This window comes from Melozone crissalis, unplaced genomic scaffold (genome assembly GCF_028551555.1).
Source record: "Melozone crissalis strain CALT ecotype California unplaced genomic scaffold, PUWL_Pcris_2 ptg000107l_1, whole genome shotgun sequence".
In the NCBI taxonomy this organism is placed as follows: domain Eukaryota; kingdom Metazoa; phylum Chordata; class Aves; order Passeriformes; family Passerellidae; genus Melozone; species Melozone crissalis.
The window spans coordinates 4,027,053-4,047,956 of NW_026535884.1; the positions used below are offsets into that span (position 1 = coordinate 4,027,053).

The following is a 20,904-nucleotide window of genomic DNA, read 5'->3' on the forward strand; positions in this document are numbered from 1 at the left end:
AGACTTTAAAAAGAAATAATTTCCACCAATCCTGCATTAACTCAAATTCAAACACTGCCAAGTTTTGCCTGCTCCTTACGACTCCAATAACACCGCAGAGCCCGAAATGTCACATCAACAAGCATCCTGCTTTTCCTTTCTTCCCAACACTCCAACACTGAAACAGCACAGACTGAGGCAAACAATGAGCACAGAACATGAGCAAACCCCAACGTTTCATGCAACAGTACTCACTCTGTTAAAACGTTTGGCCTGAAACAAATGCCCATTGACTCGGTACAGCTTCCTCCATCTTCGGGCTCCCCGGCGGTAGATGGATTCTAGGGAAGAAAGCAGAAAGGTGTAAAGCAGCAGCATGGCAGCCCAGCAGCACCACACGCAGCAGGGGAAGCAAGTTGTGACTCAGAACAAGCTTGCTTTCCTAAATATCAACGCACAGCCACAATCCCTGGGGATTTGGATTTTTTAAGGCGGCCGTGAGTGACGGCCGGGGCAGGATGTGCTTTCACCGCTGCCTCTCCCTTCCCTCCAGCCCTGTCTCCTTTCCCTCACATGATCATAATCCCGTTACAGCTCCGTGCTCTGGCTCAGGTGAGAGGGACAGAGCTGTTAAAGGAGCAGCTCCTCGGGGAAATGGCGCTGCTGCTCTGCCCTGGCACCTTCCATGGCCACGCACCAAGGATGGCTGGTACTGATAGTGTGAGTGTTTGGTACTGATAACACCTCACACGTGCAACATTCAACATGCTCTAAGTCTGCAGAGTTACAGCATTTGACTTCATTTTTACTTTGACAGTAAATATTTCTTTTGTTCAGGCAGGTCAAGTGCAGGTCTATAATTATTTTTAATATATTCCAAATGATTTGTTACATTTAATCTATTTAAGCCAAACCCAGCATCTACTCCAAGTTACTTTTGTTGTGGCTGTTTAACTGCAGAGGAGCAGCTTCTATGTGAATGGCTAATTAGAGAATTTGATATTTAATATTAAATTGTTGTGCCACAGGGGTCCCTTTCAGAGCTGCTCACAGCTGTAGGGGTGACCCAGCCAAGCCCTGCACAGCACCAGGGTCAGCAGCTGTCCACAGCTGGTACAGGTGGGTTCTGTGGGGTACAGGAGGGATAAGGACTCTGACAGACTTGATTTATAATTGATACTTTTTCAGAATGAAGCAGACTGTACATTTACAATCCTCAGGAATTAATGCAAAAGCATCTTAGATTTTCATCTTTAATGTTACTTTCAAGTTTCAAACATTCACACTTCATCAAAGATGAAGACTTTTTTAAAATAGAAAAACACAGATATTTTCTGTGTCAAATGATAATGCAAGTAGTAAAAAGTTTCTTTGTCAAGAGATTATTTTAACATTATACTGAGCAAGCCAAAACTCACAGGCTACTGACACGCAATGTGTGAACACTGGCTGCAATTCTGGGTCTGATTTTAGATCCTCTATTTTTGTCCTTCCAAAGGAAGCACTGAAGTTTCTGTGATTCCACATATCTACAGAGCCAAATCCCCAAACATTCATACCTACTCTATTTGCATGTGCAAATGTTTACTGTGCAAGCATTTGAAACAGATACTGCACTATTAAACTAATTGTTAACAATTTGGAAAAAGAAAACCAAGCAGCTCCTCAAAGCAGCCTAAAGACTGCACACCCAAAGTGGCAAATATACAGCCACAGGAACAGAGATGGACACTGGATTTGGCCATTTGACTCAAACAACTCTTCAAAACCTGCCAAATATCAACCTTAAAGCAAACTTTTCTCAAGTGCAAAGAAAATTAAAATGACAACCTAGCAAAATGACTGCAAGGTTTTTAACTAAAATATGCTCAACCACAAAGACCAATGGAAAACCCTTCCACCATTTCTATCACCAAGAGGAAAAATCTCCACAAGGATTTTTTTCCAAAATAGTTAATTAATTCATTAGACAAAGCACCATATGGAGGCAATGTAATACATCTGTGATCTGAACATTAGCTTATCACTGACATGAGGAATATTAAGTGAATGATAAGTTAACGAGCAGCTTGTGCTGATGAAGTCTGTAAATAGAGGAGCAAGTCACCTCCCTAATTAATGATAAATATTAAATCAAAGGCAGGGGTTTATACCATGCACTTGTGAGGCAACAGTCTAACAAAAACTGAGCTTAATATAGACCAGCTTAAAAAAGTGGGAACCCCCACAGCTGATCCCCAGGACTGCCATGGGTCAGTGCAGGGGCTGAGGGAAATCAATCCCCATTTCCTCTTCCCTGGCTCCAAAAGGGGCCAAGGTAAAAAATGAGAAAACAGCAATCCTGCAAGACACACCTTTATAGCACACATTCTATTATTATTGCACATTAGGATTAAATTTCTATGACAGAATAAAACACTTTAGCTCACTGAGGATCCAAAACTGGGACAAGTGGCTGATGCACCACAGGGTTGTGCTGCCAGAGACCTCAACCCCTGGAGCACTGAGCAGGGAGAAACCTTATGGAAGGGGACATCCTTCCCAGAAACTCCCTCAAGGGTAAGGCTAGGCTGAAAAAGGAGTTTGGGTTTTCAAGATCATTGTTATTTTGAAGCATTATCAGCTACAAGTCCCAGCTAGAGCTCTACCAGATCAAAGAAACCACCTTGAACAATAATCAGATTCATAAAATGGCAGTAAGCGCAAACCCTGAGTTAAGAAACAATTCATTGTCAGTGTTGTGTGAACAAAGCTCTCATCTGACTTTGCATCTCATCCCTTCCCATGGCAAAATGAACCCAAACAACATTTTCAGGGACGTGTTTCCAGAACACTTCAGAATAAAATAAAGAATGGATTCTGGGATTCCTGAAACCAAGAACTAAACCAAGGTTTTACAGGATTGATCCCAGCTACCTAGAAGGAGGAATGCCACCACAAAAGTCTGATTATTTAATTACTGAGCTTATTGAAAAGGGCTATTTTTTAATTGATTTCACAGCACACATCAGTTAACTCATTAAGGAGTTCTAGTTGGCTGCTTGCAGTCTGATGGAGACATACTCCTAATTAAACAAAGTAATCTTTTCTGATGATTAATATTAAACACAAGACATTGCCTAACAAAAAAAAATTCTTTCAAACCCTCATTTTGTATCTGAAAACGTTTAGATAAAAAAAAAAATCAAGCATATTTTAAGCTCTTAGCAGGGATAACAATTTTTAATTGGAGAACACAGATATATATTTTAAATAGAATGAAGGTACAGAACTTTATGTACTTCCAAGACTGGAAAATTGAAAGAAAAAAAACACAGGCTTTTTCAAACTAAGAGTACAAGGGAAATAAAAGTACTCAAAATAAAATTAACCAGCTGCCTCTACCTAAAAGCAGTGGGGAACAACTGACAGCTGCTGCTGTGCAATTCTTCCCTCTGTTGTCAAACTGTGCAACTACATCACTACCAGTGAAGCACAGGAAACCCTGCAAACAGATTTGATATTGGCTTCCAGTGACGTTTCCTAGGACTGGGTCTGGGCTTCTTTCCTCATCTTTTAAAAATATTGTAGAAAAAAGTGTTGAGGAAAAACATGAACACAAAATTTAACTGTGGATATAAACTGACAAGCAATGTCTACTGTTCAGTGTTAATTCCAAATTAATTTATCCACAGAAGATACTCCCCAATACCATAATGGGCTCTGCAGAACCTCACAGAAAGGATGAGAACTTGGTGCTGAAAAATGTAACTGGGAAAAGCAGGGGAAAATGGGAGGAGGCACAATTCCTGTCCAAATGACAACACAGTTGGTCTCCACCAATGAAGGGCACTAAGATGGCCACAGGAATTACTCCCTCTTCATTTGGACTTCCAAATGCAATTCCAAAGTTGGCTTTTATGTGATCCAGCCCTAATGAAATCTGCTCCTATCCTGAGCACAGAGGTAATTTGCTATTGCTGCAAATCACTTCTCAGAGATTAATACAACTTGTTTACAGGCCAATTACCCAGCCTGCCAGCTGGACACTACCAGAATGCCCAGTTTTTGTTTTGTTCTTTTAATGTTGTGCTGAGCACACAAGTGAGCATTCTTTCAAAACCAACTCATGAATTACAAGGGGGAAATTGATACTGGCATTTCAGATAGACTGGACTTGATAAAGAAATTACAAATAAAAGTAGAACACATTTTTTGGGAGACTAAATTCCAAAGTACACTTTGATAGTACATTGCTTGACATCTGTTATTTCATTTCCTACAAATAGGTACATTGAAACAATTTACATGCTTCAGAAAGCAATTTTAAGGCATACATTGGATGTTAAGTGGTCCTTCTTTTTATTATGAATAAGCTGCTGCATACAATTGAAGTTGGGAAATGAAAAGAGTATCCTTAACAATATGGAGGTATTAAATGCTTTGACCCCTTGCAGTTAGTGCAAAATATTAAATGGCCAGAAGAAAGCTTTTTAAAATTCAATTGAAGGCTGATTAGCACTTGGGAAACCATCTCCCATCCTTTTCTTTTCCAACAGACACTAAAATTAACTATGAAGTTGTGAAGAAAAGGCACAGTTAGGACAGCAACAATGACCAAGGTTTAGGATGAGTGGAGAACCAACAAGGGAACAAATGTCCCACAGAGCAGCAGCACTTTCTGCAGCCCAGCTGGGTGAGCATTCCTTCACAGAGCCTTGGAAGGGGCAGCTGAGTCCCAGCTGCACTGCAACACCCCAGAGCTCCTCATGCCTGAGCTCTTGGATGTTCACCTTCACATCCTGCTGCCAGAATGGCTCTGTGGCCCTGCAAGGTGACAGTGACACCTCCAGAGACAATGCCACAAACACAGCAGTGCTAACAGCTCATCTGGAGCCAGCCTCTGACTCACACGTCTGATTTATGTGCGATTTATCAGATGTACTGAAAATAACAAAATATACCAAGGGTTACCAAAGAAATGGTCACTAAGCCCAGTCAGTGACCATGTCCTGGTTCCTCTCTGGGCACATCAGTGACCACAACCTGCTCATGTCCTTCTCTGCTCATCCTCTTGTGCTGACACTTCTGTTTGCAAGGCTGGCCCACACACAGGATAAACTCCTGCTCTATTTGCTGCTCTAAATTGAAAGGATGTTATGAAAAGGGCCAGAAGACAACTGGCTGTGAGTCCATGCTTCTGAAGGTGATTAATAATTTTGTTTAGGAAAGAAAAAAAGGTTCATATTTTCCCTTCTCTTACTGGGCCCTCTAAGCAATTTTCTATTCACAGCCTTTCATGAGGTGCAGTTGGCTCCTCTGGTTACAAACTCAGTGGTCACACAAACCCCAAAACCAAACCTGCATTGCATGGCTAATAGTAAGTCCAAAGGCTTCTTTTGATGATTTGGTCATTAATTCTCCCAAAATAAAAATCACTTTCATTAAAAGATTTACTACAGTGAAAAGTGAATTTAATGTTCTATTAGCATCATTTAGGAGCTGCATTAGAATGTTTGATCAAGCTGAAAGAGTACTGAGCCAGTACTATTTAAAATATTTCATTCTTTAATTTAGCTAACTTAGGACTGAAGTACAGCAAAATGAAGTTCTGAACATTTAAGCAATCTGTATTATCTGCATCCACTTTCAGGCCACAGTTTTGTTCTTATACAAACCTCTGTGTCTTAGTACATCCATGAAACAATAATTTATATTACAAATAAAAGCCTGATAACAGAAAGTCTGTCTTTTATACACCCTGGAATCACTGAAGAAAGCAACCAAAAAAGTGAGGAGCAACCTAATGAAGTTTGCTGCAGGAATTTGGTTCTGCTGTACCTCATCAGCAGCCTGCATGATTTAAGACTTGCTGGGAGTTTTACCCTAGACCTGACAGGTCACAGAAATTTCCAGGAAAATGTTCATCCTTGGAGCACATGTAGTTCACACCTGTGGGTAATTGAAAGGGAGGAGAAGCCCAGTTCCTGTGACTGAGACAGCAATCACAAGGAACTGGAGCCACATTATTCAAGTGTCATTAGTTAAAACTTGGTCAGATCTAGTTTTCACCTAGACTTTTTTATCTTAAAAAGCAAATTATGACATGTCTATTGAAAAGGTCAATGGAGAAATAAAAAGCGAGCTAGTGACAAATCCCTGAGAAAACATTAGAGAAGATTTTGCTTGAAGAGTCCCACTTCCCTGGCTTCTTGTCCTTTAGAAAATGGTTAACTAATTTATCTTATCCTATACCAAACATGATTTTAAAATTAATTTTAGCCTATTTGATCAATTGTCTTTATCTAAGTTGAAGTCCTACTCTTGTCTCCATGCACTGAAACATTCCACTGGCTGTGACCTGGCCCATGCACCCATTTCCCCTCATTTCAGAGTTACCTGGACAATTCTGCTTGTACTGCAAAGTGCTACTGCACATGGAGCTGATCATCACAGAACTACCAAGAGTTTCCAGAACATGTGCTTGGAATGAAATTGAAATTAAAGTTTGGTAACTTTGGATCAGAGTTGACAAAATTAAGAACAGGGAGTCTTGTGCTAGTCACAGGGCACCTGCACAGCTTTACTGAAGAGCACTAGAAAAGAATCTAAAATATTGGAAGAAGCATAGAATAGCATTAGCAGTAGTAATTTATTGTAAAAATAAAGGCTACACTAAAATCCTGGAGTACTGCCTTGAAAAAGTTTCTGGCTTCCTTTAAATCACATCCCCAGCTCCCAATTCAAGGACAAGCCCTAAGAGATGCAGGAGGAACAGCAATGGAACTCGAGTTACAAATGAGGCACTTTCTGGTCAATATTGAGAGGACCAGTTTTGCCTTTTTCCACTCCCTTGGCAGCTCCTTCCCCGTGTGGCTCCAGGATGAACTGCACAGTCTGCTCACCTTTCTCTGTCTGACAGTGCCCAGGGCTCCCTGAGCCTCCCCTGGGAGCCACCCTGTCAGCAAGCCTCAAGTTTGCTGCTTTTTGCTTTATTTACCCCCCAGACCTGTACTACTGCAAGCCCTCAGAAGCTCCAGCTGCATCAGAGCCTCCCAAGGTTTGCTCCTGGTGCTCTGTACCCAAATGAGCAGCACAACCTCACACACAATCTGGCTTCTCACAGCAACTCCAAAATCCAGATCAATGCTAAGAGCCCATACACCTGCCCTGCAGGCCTCTGCTGTGGATTCTGTGGCTCAGCTCAACATAAAAATCAGAACTTGCATAGAGAAATTCATTTCCAAAAGTATTACACAGAACCCAAGTACAATAACACATCATTAACCTTGGCTGTATAAATGAGGAGGTTTCATATTAAACAGCTCTCCCAAGCTACTGAAACACACAGGCCTAACTGGGGTTTAGCAGGCCCACAAATATTCACTAATTCCAGCAAAATCAAAAAGCTTCACCACCTCCTTGCCCATTTAGTTACCCAAGTGCCTGAACATCAAGAGTGGATTTACCAATTTATAAGAAGATATGAGACATAACACAGGGAGAGGAACCAGACATTACATCAAAGAGAAGCTTTCTGAAACCAGGTGACATCCTTTCTGCATTTCATATACTACACCCTGAGTAACAGCTACGAGAGGGCAAGTGGAATAAAGAAAAAAGAACAGATTATTTGCTATGACACCTTAAAAAACAGCCCATGCAGTCCTTAGTCCATTGTAGTTTTAGTCTGTAGTTTATAAATTGTAACACAATCATCTGCTAAGACACCCAGCATCTTTAATTAAGAGCAGATCTTAAATCCCACAATCAGACTTGTGCTTTATCATTTTATGCCTGAATTATAAAAAGCAGGGTCCAGCCCTTTATTCTTCATTGGATGTTTCATAGCTAAGAAAACTGTTAAGATTATTTAGAATTAAAAATCATGAAATACTATAAGGAAACCAGACCTTTAACTACAATTCTGTTCTCAGTAACTTATGCTGCCTCACAATCTGTCTCTTTTTCAAATATGTCACATACAACACAAACGTGGTGCAGTTAAAACAGAGGAAGAGATTTCAGGTATTCTTGAGAAACTATGACACAGCTATTTTTAAATCCTAAGCAAAAATATCTTACATTAAAATAGTACAGTCCCTCCCTCCCCCCAGTTCAATTACTAAAATCTAGGAGAGGGTTACTAGCAGTTTCAAAATTGCCTAATTATCCAGTGCAATCCAATCTGCATCTTCAGAACAGTCTCTATGGTGGCAATAGTTCTTTTCTTCATTGGGGGATTAAATTGGTTCACGTGCTCTGAATAACCTAATCACTGCTGCCAATACAGTAACAAATGAAGGGAAAATCCTGCCTTATGAGCTAGAAAAATATTTACAGGCCACACTACTCCAGCAAGAAGCCTTTTAAAGCTATTTCACAGTATCAGGCAGGATATAAGGCAAAATCAAATATCTATACCTAAAATAAAAAGCCCACAACAACAATTAGTTACTACAATACCTTTACTCAAACCTATGATGAAATTTTCAAGAAAGATGGCTTGGGGGGAAAATGAAGTCCAAACACCTAATGCTAAAATACTGAGCAGATAAACAAAGAGCACAGGAGACATGCACAACACAGTGTAATCATTACCAAAAAAATAAGGCAGCAAAATCAGGCAGAAATATTAGATAATAAAAACTATCACCCTAACATAATGAGTGCTAAAACATTTAAAACACATTCGTTCTCTTCTGTTAATTAATTAAAGGTTTCATAGTCTGCATTCTCCTATTTAACGAAGCCAACAGCAAAACAACCCTAAAATTTGCTGGCACTAGCTATCCAAACCCAAGATGAATTTTAATATTAAATACACAGATCTATTTGTAAAGCAGAAGTGAACTAGCACAGTTCGTTCTGACAATATTAGAAACTAAGTAACCCTTAATTCAAAACAAGTATTTCACAATTAAAAACAGCCATCTATGACAATCCACTAAGCAGAATTCAACAAAAAGGCCTCAGAAAATGATGCTCCTAAATGGTCAGCCTTTACATCAGCAATCCTACAATAAACAGGCCCTGAGCACATACCGTCAGGGTTTTTGGGATACATTTCCTTCATTAATCTCCAATATTAGCAGCAGCAGCATCACTCACTCTTCTGTTCCTCTCCTCCTAAAATACATTCCCCAGGAGTCCTTTCAATGCAATTTTATCAGCATTTCCAGGAGGTCTCTCAGCCACATCCCTACGCACAGAGGCAGCAGGAATCTCTGCATTTGTAACAATCCATGGCTGCAAAGGAGGGTGGCAGGCACAGCGACTGTACCATAACCAAAATGCTGAGTTCTCCTCTCTCCTGCAGCACACGTACACACAGCCCGCGTCAGTGCCCGCCGCTCGCAACAGCAACCACGATGATGACACAAAATCTACAGAAAAGCATGCATTACTCACTGGGTTTTATTCTTTAGCCTCTTCAGCATGGAATTCTTTACAATGTAGTAGGTACGAAATGAAACATTTTCCCTTTATTCCGCGGATGCCGCTGTGTGAATACCATTAGACACCAAGGACAATAGGCAGGATCAGCTCGAACATTAAGAGCAAATATTTAATGGAAGACTGGTTACCCCCGTCTCTCCCTTTCACATCTCTGCCTCATGTATCCAGGCACGGGTGGTACTGGCTCCCTTGAGAGGCTGTAGCTAGCAGCTGAGGCACAACTAAAACATGGCATGGATGTCAAGGAGCTGATGTCACCAAAACAAGAATTTCTCTGATAAAGCCCGCAATTCCGTTAGGGAAGTGCTACAAATCGATGGGGATTGTTCAGCTGGACGTGCCGTGTTACACAATGCACTGCAGCACCAAGAGTGATAAATCAGATCAAGATCTGTCAGGGTAAATAAGCTGAGACTCCAATAACTGAGTTATAAAGCTGCCAATCAGCTGCTGGGATCCACACGCGCTGGCAGGAGCGCTGGCACCTCCAGGCACAGGAGAGAACACAGCGAACGCCTCTGGAACAACCTTGTTTATTCCATCCTGAAATAACTGCTCATCCACTGAGAAAGTAAAAGTGAGATGCAGGACTGCTCTAAAAGTCTGCCATCTTTATCAGGAAACACTGATGGAGCACCCAAGGCTCCAGTCCAGCAGATGCTGGGAACACCCGGGAGAGGTCACATTGAGTGGCTGGGAAGGGACGGGAGATGTTTCAGCAAGGCTGATGGGAGATGGTCACACTCAGTGTCTGGGAAGGGATGGGAGATGTTTGTCACCTCCCAGCAGCACTGCCAGCTCAGGGAGAGGGGCTGCTTGGAACCACAGCTGTGCTCTGACACTGAGAGCTGGGGCTGGCTCCAGCAACAGCACAGAAATCCAGCAGCAAAGGAAAACAGAGACAATACAAATGCAGATGCTGGAGACTGTGCAAATTCTGTCTCACAGACAGCACCACATCAATATAAGAACAAAGGTTCTTCAAGCACAGAAATAACTTTCCTTAAGTCATGCAAATGGAATTGAAATATTAGGCATGTGGTTTATTTCATTAATGCATTACAGCTTTTATTTCAAGCTTTGCTGGCTGGTACAATCTCAAAACCGTATCAATTTAACAAAGGTGAGGATAGGTAGCAACTCTATTATTAAATTTCAACATAAATGCAAACCCTCCAGTCTGTATTCCTGCACTCTTCTTCCAAAGTATTATTGTTCTGAAGGAGCTGGAAAGAAAAGCCCTACGATCCTACAGAAAGAGAGATTTGCACTTCAGAAGACCACAAACTATTGGAAAGAGCAACTCCATGACCTAACATGGAGACATCTGAGTAACAGATTGGAAAAGCAATTATTTCACAATTGCATAGTTTTATTTAAAAACTCCATTTCAAACTGTCTGTAGTTCTGTAACAAACCAGCAATCCACACTGAGAACTGCTAATTTAAGTAGAAGCTCATTTTGGATAGACCAACTACTTCACTGTTTATTTGTCTCTGGAAAAAACCTGAGGCAAACTCATAATCTCCTTTATAGTGCAAACATGATGCTCCAGCAAACATATCCATATATTACATAATATTCTCACTTTTAAAGGGAATTCCTATGAATATAACTACAGTGATAAAGACTAAATAAGAAATTGAAACAGGATTAATATTTTGTGAAGCAAAGCAAATATTTCAGTCCTAACAAAATAAATAGTTCCTGAAATAAACTGTATCACCAACACCAGTAACATTCCCTTACAGTCCAAGTGCAATGCAGATGTCTGTTGTGGGCCTTTGGCTAACAAGCAACAATCCTGAATGCATTAGTCTATGCTAAATTACAATTTAAATACAATTTAATAACTCTGTTGCAAAAAATAGCTATACCTAGGCCACTAGGCCCAATTTCCATGCAGGCCCCACAGATGCAGAGGTAATGTGCATCAAATTAATCCATGAAACCATGAGAAACCTGACCAGAGATCCCTTATCAAGCACATCCAGCTAAACAGGATTTTGAAACAATCTGAGTGTGATTGAACGTGACCTGTAAAACCAAACAGGGAGAAATACCCTACAGACACAATAACCAGGTCAGCTGAGCCACACTCAGCTGTGCTCTCTGCAGCTCATCTCGTGCCTGAGAGAGCTCAAACTTCAAATAAATTAACACAAAAAACTTTCCTATTAGAGTATCTACACCTTTAATGAGTTCATTAAATTAGGTGTCTCAGGGATAATTTCTTTAACTCTTCTAATCATAGCAGAAAAGCCTTTATCTGCTGGCCTTGTTCAGAAAATTAAAGGAATTAATGTTGTACATTTACTTTTTTTTTTTTCTTTCTAAAAGACAATTTTAATAACCTAATCAACATGAAAACTTACCTGGTTTTTACAGTCAACCTTTCATCTACTGTAGTTAGATGTAGTTAAATGTAGAAAATCATATTTGAGCTCCTTTTTGGTATTTATTTCACCTCTCTCCATCCTCATAGAAGTTCTCAATAGAGAACTTTTTTTTATTATTAGCATATTAGCATTATTCTCTGATAAAAAAATAGCATTAACAACTATTACCACTGCCCTACTCATCTTTAGCCAGACTGTCAGTGTAAATCCTGATCAACCAAGTACTTTTCTCCTAGTATGCATTACTTGCTCTTATCAGCAATTAGTTTTATCTCCTCTCATATTTCTCAAAGAGAAGAGCAAAGGTCCTTCAAATTCCTCAGTTAGCTTTTTTTATACTCCTGTGAGCAGCCAAGCATCATCTGGTACCTTTGGCACCCAATTATTCCCATTCCTTTCCTTAACATTCACCAAGATATGAACTAAAGTCCTGATGCCATCCCTCTGTAATGAGAGCTGACTCCACAGCTATTTAATCCCTTTATCCCTGTGCAGTTCAGGTTATTACAAATACAGGTAAACCATATCAATTATGTGTCCTCCCTCTGGAGGTTTATCTACCTCTCACAGGATTATTTTTATAGAGATTAATAACCTTTTTATTAAAATGGCTGTATCCCCCTCTTCAGCACATCATTTCTTTTACCTGAAAGTTAAAAAACCAAAAGAACCACAAAAAAAGCAAAGGCCTACATTCAAATAGGCATCTAAAATCCTGTTGTCTCTTCCTCTGAATGTATCAACAACAAAAACCAGCATTAATCCTCAGAAACATTAAAACACTGCTACAACACTGATTTATGCAATTTGTCTGTTGACAAAATGTAAAACATTTTGCATTCTTTTCAGAAAACAGAACAGAAACACACATATGTAGCACTAATTATGAAAATCCTTTAATATATTTCTTTTCCATGTGACCAAAAAAAAGTTTAGCTAGAATGGGAGAACGTTTTAGTACTCACGATCTTCTCCTGGACAAGGCATGCCGGGTTTCTCTGGAGTACTTGGGAAAACTACAACAAAAACATCAGATTTTTAAGGTAAAAGATTCTCAGTAGTACTTTCTCCTTGATTCTTCAACATATTTACACACAAACAGCTTTTGGAAGCCTTTAAAAAATTCTACATGAGAAATGATGCAATCAGAATTTGGTTCTAGACTGGCAGGAGCTTATACTGGAAAATGAAGTAAATGGAGTAAATGGAGTAAAGCAAGAACAGATCTGTGCAGTGCTGAACTCAAAGCTCCTGCACAGTTTCAGCTTTGAGCTCCAGTTCCTTCCTCAGCACCAAACTCCAGGGCAGAGCTCCACAAAGGATGCTTGACAGGCAAGGGAGTCACTCCAACCTCCCACTTAAGTAGGGTTTCTCTGGAGTACTTGGGAAAACTACAACAAAAACATCAGATTTTTAAGGTAAAAGATTCTCAGTAGTACTTTTTCCTTGATTCCTGAATATATTTACACACAAACAGCTTTTGGAAGCCTTTAAATAATTCTACATGAGAAATAGTGCAATATTCTACATGAGAAATAGTGCAAATTTTGGTTCTTGACTGGCAGGACCTTATACTGGAGTAAAGCAAGAACAGATCTGTGCAGTGCTGAACTCAAACTCCTGCACAGTTTCAGCTTTGAGCTCCAGCTCCTTCCTCAGCACCAAACTCCAGGGCAGAGCTCCACAAAGGACACTTGAGCAGCTGTGGGGATGATCAGGCACAGGGAGGGGTTCCTGAGCTCTGCAATACTTGCCATGAATGATCAGCCCCTGGTCTCTGTTCTGACAGTACAGACGGAATGCTTCCTCCAGCTCCATCTGAGAGGAGATGGTACAGGGGTCACCTAACAAAAAAAGCAACACACAGGGAAATTTACCACCAAAGAATTTTAATTAGTAAAATATGTACCAGCTTCAGGTATTGCCTTTCTTTCAATCAACTTGATATTAAGGTGGCATTTTGATCAAAGCCAAAATGGAACAACACAATCATTCCTTCCAACTTTATCAAAATTGAGTAGACTGAAGTATCCTATAGGATAACAAGGGAATAAAAGTGAACAGATATCCCTAAAGATCCCCCCCACCATTTTCTTGATGTCTGCTTGTGGTCACATTATCAGCATTACCTTGGGAGGGTTATTTTTGTTAAAACTGGATAATTAATCCATAAATCCACTTAAGCAGACACACAAAGTACAGTACGTCACAATGCACTGAGAGGCAGCACAGAGCAAGGGTGTCACTGAACCCCTGTCCCTCTGTGTGTCCCTTCCTGCAGCACACCCTGGCTGACACGTGGCCTTGTGATATCCAGGCCAAGTGATGACACCAGAGTCAAGCAACATTTAAACTTTAATTTCTTATTTTTAAAAAATGTTCTTATTTTGTAATAAGAAAATTATGAATCCAGGGCCCAGCTACCTCTCTTTGTAGGCTACTACTGATGATCTATAAATGCAGCAATAATGCAACATGAAAGACAAAAGAATTATTTGTACCGCAAATCAACAATCCATATTCCTTGTATGTTTACAGGATTTTATCATGAGTGAGTTATTCATAGTTCAAACCTTTTGGATCTTGTCAAAAACAAAGAAACACTATAAAAGCCCAACAGAAAATCTATTTTCTTCCTCTCTTGGTAGGTTTTGTTTATTCATTAAGCCATGGGCAATTGTTTGCTTTTAGTTAGTTCAAAGAGAACATCTGTTTGTGCAATCAGTCAAATGAACTTAAATTCCATGTGGCAATAAGTGGAAACACTTGCATGCAGAAATAGGATAACTCACAAAACCCAGGAGGATCAGTAACAGCCAACACAGCAGATTGGCTGGAACTCAACCACTCAGACCCAGGAATCACAGAAAGGTTGTGCAGGTATTTAACCAAGACTAGAGGAAAATACACACTAGAACAGAGACTAAATAAATTCCTTTTTATTTAAGTAAACTTCAAAAAGCCAATGCAACAGAGAGCCCAACCAAGAAACATTTAACAAGACTCCTGTCTTAGAATCCTCCAACTCCAAACTCAGGGGGTTTTCTTCTTCCCTGCAATAATCTCCCTTTATTAGCAGGCATGCAGTTCAACCAGCTAAGCACAGGCAATGTAATTATCTTCCATGTCCTTCTCATCAGGTTACTTCTTATTACACCACCATTAAACTGAGGGTGGTACAGGTGCCTCTGTCCTTCTTGGTATTCAAAATATAAAGAGTAAAATTTAAAAGTATTAATACTTGTCCTTGGTATCTTAAAAAGGGCTGAGTTGTCTTTGACTACCAGCTACCTCCTTCCAAGGTCAGTACTTGGAAATTCCATTTACTCAAACAACACTATCAGCTAAGAGGGCCATTTAAAAAACCAAAACACACCATTAAAACTATTAGCCAAACCAGTCTGGTATTTTTCCACCTTTCTGTATTCAGCTCTAGTTTTGCAGGCCCTGACTTTGACAAGGTGTTTCTGTAGAAGTGAATTCAGGTACTACTGCAATCAACCCTGATGTCTTAAGTTTCATTTCTCCAAGCTTCCTGCTCTAGAACAGGGCTGCACAGAAAACTGCACAGTATGATATTTGTTTATACAAGTTCCTCATGCCCCTTCTCTGCACCACAGTGAACAACAAACCCTGAAGTATTTCAATCCAATACCTTCATCATCAATCCACTTGAGGGTGATGGGCTGCTCCTGCTGCAAGTTACACATCTCATGCACTTCATCACAGAGCTCAGCATAGCTCATGGATGCATCCAGGTTTGTTATCAGGATGTCCCTGCAGAAGATGAAAACATCAGCTCTTATCAGAAATCCCTGCACATTCCAACAGTTCCACCTATGGACAGCAAGCTGCAGAATCACACAGAATGAGCATTCCTCATATAAAACACTCCCACTGTGCCACAGGATTACACCTCCCAGCGCTTAACTTAAAAATCCTTCAGTGTGGAGGAAATAAATGTGTTAATTACCAGTCTTTAATGCATGTTTACTCGGGTGAGCCAAGCTCCCTTATTATAATTATCAGTGCTTGAAGTGTTGTTAAAAAACAAACCAGAAGCTTTCATAATAATTTATTTTTTAATCCAGGTGCTTCTTCCATCAGGAGATAAATAAAATCTCATTTATTGTAAAATCCTTTAAAACAGAGGCTTTACCTCACATCCACTATATTGTTTGAGATGAAGATTTGATTAGGTGAATTCTCTGAAGATGTAATTACAGGAAAATTCAGGTAAAATCTTACTCAAATTCTGCATATTGCACTCCACCTTTGTAGTGTTTAGAAAGCATGAACCCAGTACTGAACTCTCTATGTAAACTACACATTATCTCAGGAATTTGTGACAATAACTTTTGATATAATAGAAGTCCACAAGTCCTGTCAAAGCAGTTCCAATACTGGAAAAGGAAAAAAGATTACACAAAACAAAATCTGATTACTTTGAAACAAGACTTTCTACCACTTTTAAAATATTTTTCAAATAACTGACTCTGGGAAATCAATTAACAAACAAGTGCAAAAAGAAACAGGAGATGAACATAAATCATTCCACTGCCTTCAAAACTTTCCAGAGGACAGTTAGGAAACTGTTTTGCAGTTAATGGCTACTGGCATGTGTAATTCTTTCCCCTCCTAGTGTAATCCAGCAAATACATCAGAAGTTGTCCAACATGACTGCGATGATTTTCCTGTTTCCATACTATGTGACATTTTAGAAAAAATGTTATACAACATTTTCTGCCTACTTTCAGCAGCAGTTGAACAGTACTACACTGAAATAAGAAACTTAAACTCCACAACTTACATTTTAAATGATATGCATTAATAACTTGCCATTTTGCCTTTGCTGAGAAAAATTCCTATAAGCAAAACTGTAAAACAATCATCTTAAAGAACTGGACTGTTTCAAATTCAGATGAAAGCACTGCTACCTTTTCAAGTGTATCTTTAATCTATACTTTGTAGCACTCTCAAAGAGCAGCAACTTAATCATTCTTCATAACAGCAGCAGCAAAAGAAATACATATGCTGCCTGCCAACCTGTACATCCATATCACCCACAACACTGAGAGCTGTCAGGTGAGGCTGAGTTTAAGAACATTTCCCTGTCAAAGAAGTCATGTTTTATGCATTTATGGAAGTAAGAGACCAAACTGGTTCTCACAGCAATGTTTGAGGGCTGGTATAATGCCTTGCCCCAAGACAAGGGCACCAACAGATGCAATTATTTCATGCTCATTATTGAAAAGCTCATTATTTAATGCACTGCCACTGTGAGCTACTCATGACACCAGGCAGCTGTGGAACTGTAGTAACCATGGACAATCACACTTGCATAAGCATCTAAATAAAATTCAAAACCTGAAAATACACTGTAAGTCAACACTACTACACACACTATAAACTCCAAATAAAACTGACAACTACTAATCAGCCTTGAATTGTTAAAATTATTATAACAGATGTTATTTTACAAGTAAATTAATAAACTTCATACTCATGATGTCCATGTTCCTTTGAGATTTACAGTATTTAATCTTAACATCTCTAAAGCCACATCAGGCAATCAGAGCACAGGGAAGTGAAAACCATTCCTTATTTAACACCAAACAATCCCATGGGACACTTTAAGAAAAAATATTTGAAACTGGACACTACACAGTAATATGAAAACCTAATGATCAGTAAGTTCTGAATGAGCAGTTAGAGCAAGAGAAATAATTCCAGTGACAATCAAACTTGTCATCTCCCAGAGCCAAGATAGCACAGCAAAGCAGACTGCACCTCTGCTCTGTTCAGAGATTTCAAGCAACCAGGTGTAAACTAGAGGCAAGTTGTGTAATTCTTGGTTGATTATTGCAGTTACTTAGTTTTTCTTTTGTAATCTACTCTGGCAGTGATTTCCACCGTGCTATGTTAGGAACTCTGTCACACCCAGAAACAGGAATACCTGAGATACTCAGCCTCCAGAGATACACTCAACACTCACATGTTCCAAACTTCCTCATGCTCACGTTTCCAACAGGCATATTGTACTAACATTTTATTTCAGCAGTGAGTCCCTGATTCTGAAGTTGCCCAGCATCAATGATTTCCTGCAGTTTGTCAAACTTGCTCAAAATCTGAGTGCAGAACTGCAGTGGAGATACTGAGATATCAGTTATAGAGGCTGTAATGCCAAAAAGAATCAGTTTTACCTCACACTATTTGATCAGCACAACAAAAACAAAATTCACAGAGCCTGGAATTCTTGTTTGTAAACTGACTTCTACAGACTTCACAGCTCATGCAAAAGACTGAATGCAGTGTTGCAGGAAAAACTACACAGTTTATTGTAAAACATGGTAATAACAATGACTTGACTTCTAACATTGAGACAATTATTATCACCTCCCCCAGCTGTGCACAGACAAGTTCCACAGACACACTGCTTTCACTTTATATCAGCATTACCTGCCAGCAAACATCCCCAAATTATTTACACCCAGTTCTACTGGTGCTTGGAGTGCCTTCCCCACAGAGCTGAGCTCTCCCATTGCATTACCACATTAACTCAACTGCTCTAGAACTCCAAACTCAGCACCTCAAACTACATGGCAGTGGTAAGTAGGTAAGTTTAAAATGAAAGCATTTTGTTTTCAATAAAATGTGTGAAGTGACTTTCATAAGTACATCACATTTAATTCAAACCAGCATTTTTCTACACCATGATGTAAGAACATGCACAGTGGTGGCTACATTTACTTATTTAGCAGTAAAATATCAGAAATGATCACTCAAGCAGTTATTAAATGCCAACAAGTTCAGTCTAAACACTTCCAATCAACTTTAGGATCTACTTGGACCAAATATTTAAGTCCTCAAATGCCTTAAACTCAGGTCTTGAAGGAAGACAGGAAAGAATAAACCAACATTATTTCACAAGGTGCTCAGAGTGGCAGCAAGCCAATTAGATTAAACATACCTGAAAATTCAAATTTCATGTTGCTGCAATAAAACCTTCCTGTTCCTACTGTCAACAGACTGAAGTCATAAGGGACCATGACATTGTGATTATAGACAGGATGAAATGTAATAACTGCATGTGGGGGCAGGAGATGGATCTAACCTGGCTGTGCCCATGGGGATCAATAATCCATCAACCCACAATAACTGTGGGTTTGTCAGTTATGCACATCTTCTCCCCTTCTGAGAGAAGAATAAATTAACTTTTCTTCTTGATCAGAATGCTGCAGGAGTCTGACTGGTATTTTAATAGCTCAGAAGTGTACCTGCCTGATCTGACATTAATTACAAATCCACCAAAGCCCTGGTTACTTTATCACCAGGTCAGACCACGAACTCCTGCTCAATACACTTCAAAAATAGACAGGTCACAACACAGAGGAAAGGACACACTGACTTACCCACTGTAGTGTGTTTTTACTCTGATGAAGTCTTTGTTCAGATCAATTTTTGAGCCCATTCTGCTCGGCATGGTCTGTATTTAGCAGCTATATAAAATTATAAGTATGCAGAAATAAGTTGATTCGAGACAGATTCTGAAGTGAAGAGCTTCACATGTGAAATGTGTTTCTGCTCCAGATGATTCTCAATCCAGCTGCACAGATAAAAAAAACAGAATATTGATGAATATACACACACTGCTAAACAGATGAGTTGTGCCAAATTTTACAAGCACAAATAGCTTTACATAGAACAGCAAAAAAATCAAAAGGAAAATATATAAGACCATTGACCTGCACAGAAATAAAATATGATTGGTTAAAAATACCCTATACAATTTAGCTTTACAGAAATATCCCAAGTATTTGAGGAAGTTTTCTTAATCATCCAACAGCTCCCTCCTGGCTGAAATACTCCACAAAAGTTTTTACTTATTCATCAACACAGCATCTTACTCTTTCCTCCCAAAGAAACAAGTAACTAAAAATAGTTTTTCTGTAAATAAAACATGGTAGTCAATTACTACCAGCTACAAATTTACCCAAGAGAAGCAGCAGAGGAACTCCGAGGGGCAATTTACCACACCTTTATGACTGGAGCCTGACAAACATCCTGTTTATTCCAAACCACCACCTCACACACGAACGTGGGTATCCAAACACCTCCCTAACCGCGCCGTCCGGGCAAGCCGGGCCACAGGTCCCGGGGGAGCGGAGACTCCCGAAAGCTTTACCCGACCCTCCCGGGGGGCTCAGGGGAACCCGCGGCCCCTCCCGCCCGCCCGGTCCCCCCTCAGCCCCGGCCTGCGGGGAGCGCCCGGGACGCGGCACCGTCGCTGGGGACGAGCTGGCGCCGGCACTTCCCCGGACTGAGCGGTCTGCACCGGGACCGGCCGGGCTCCTACCTGCTCCGACCGCCGCGGTCCCACCCCACACAGAGGGGCCGCTCTCTGAGCCCTGCCCGGCTGCACCTCCGCGGCCTCAAGTTGCTCAAAGTCCCGCAAGGAAGTTTCGAAGCGGACTTTGCCTCGCTGCCGGCGGTGCCCCGGCGGGGAGCGGCGGTGGCGGCGGCCGGCGGAGGAGCCGCGCTGTCCCTCAGGTGCCCCCACAGGTCCCGCCCCAGGTGGCCCCCGCGCCCCTCAGCCGCTGTCCGGGCTCAGTGCCCCGCGCCCGCGGCAACATGGCGGTCTGGGGGCGGGAGCCGCAGCCAATGGAGAGCCAATCCCCGCCCGGGTCCCGCCTCCCCGCCGCCAATGGCAGCGCGGGAACCGTTACCTGGGGAGCCGGAGCGTCCCGGCCAACCAGAGCGGGCGGGGGGGCGGCGGGGAACACCTGCAGCCAATGGGAGCGCGACGCTGCAGGGAGGGGCGGCTGAGGGAGCGGGGCGGGGGACAGGTGTGAGGGGACAGTGCTGAGGGGACAGTGCTGAGAGGACAGGTGTGAGGGGACTCTGCTGAGCGGACAGTGCTGAGGGGACAGTACTGAGGGGACAGGTGTGAGGGGACTGTGCTGAGGGGACATTACTGAGGGGACAGGTGTGAGGGGACAGCGCTGACGGGACAGCGCTGAGGGGACAGGTGTGAGGGAACAGCGGTGAGGGCACAGTGCTGAAGGGACAGCGGTGAGGGGACAGTGC

The 20,904-nt window shown here is 41.1% G+C and overlaps 1 protein-coding gene across 2 annotated transcripts in view; it reads right to left on the reverse strand.

Moving 5' to 3' along the window:
- The window catches only part of PRKCZ (protein kinase C zeta), a 40,344-nt gene extending 20,008 nt beyond the window's left edge, over nucleotides 1-20,336 (reverse strand). The window contains exons 1-6 of one of the 2 annotated variants that reach the window (XM_054291933.1): nucleotides 20,174-20,336; nucleotides 19,230-19,423; nucleotides 15,473-15,594; nucleotides 13,572-13,661; nucleotides 12,783-12,833; nucleotides 235-320 (exon numbers count right to left, since the gene is read on the reverse strand). In XM_054291933.1, coding sequence (XP_054147908.1) covers nucleotides 235-320; nucleotides 12,783-12,833; nucleotides 13,572-13,661; nucleotides 15,473-15,594; nucleotides 19,230-19,300 — 420 coding nt within the window. In that variant the 5' untranslated portion in view covers nucleotides 19,301-19,423; nucleotides 20,174-20,336. Of the gene's footprint in view, nucleotides 1-234; nucleotides 321-9,003; nucleotides 9,254-12,782; nucleotides 12,834-13,571; nucleotides 13,662-15,472; nucleotides 15,595-19,229; nucleotides 19,424-20,173 lie in introns of those variants that run through there. The other variant, XM_054291935.1, reaches the window with a different exon arrangement.
- Between the last annotated feature and the right edge of the window lie 568 nt (nucleotides 20,337-20,904).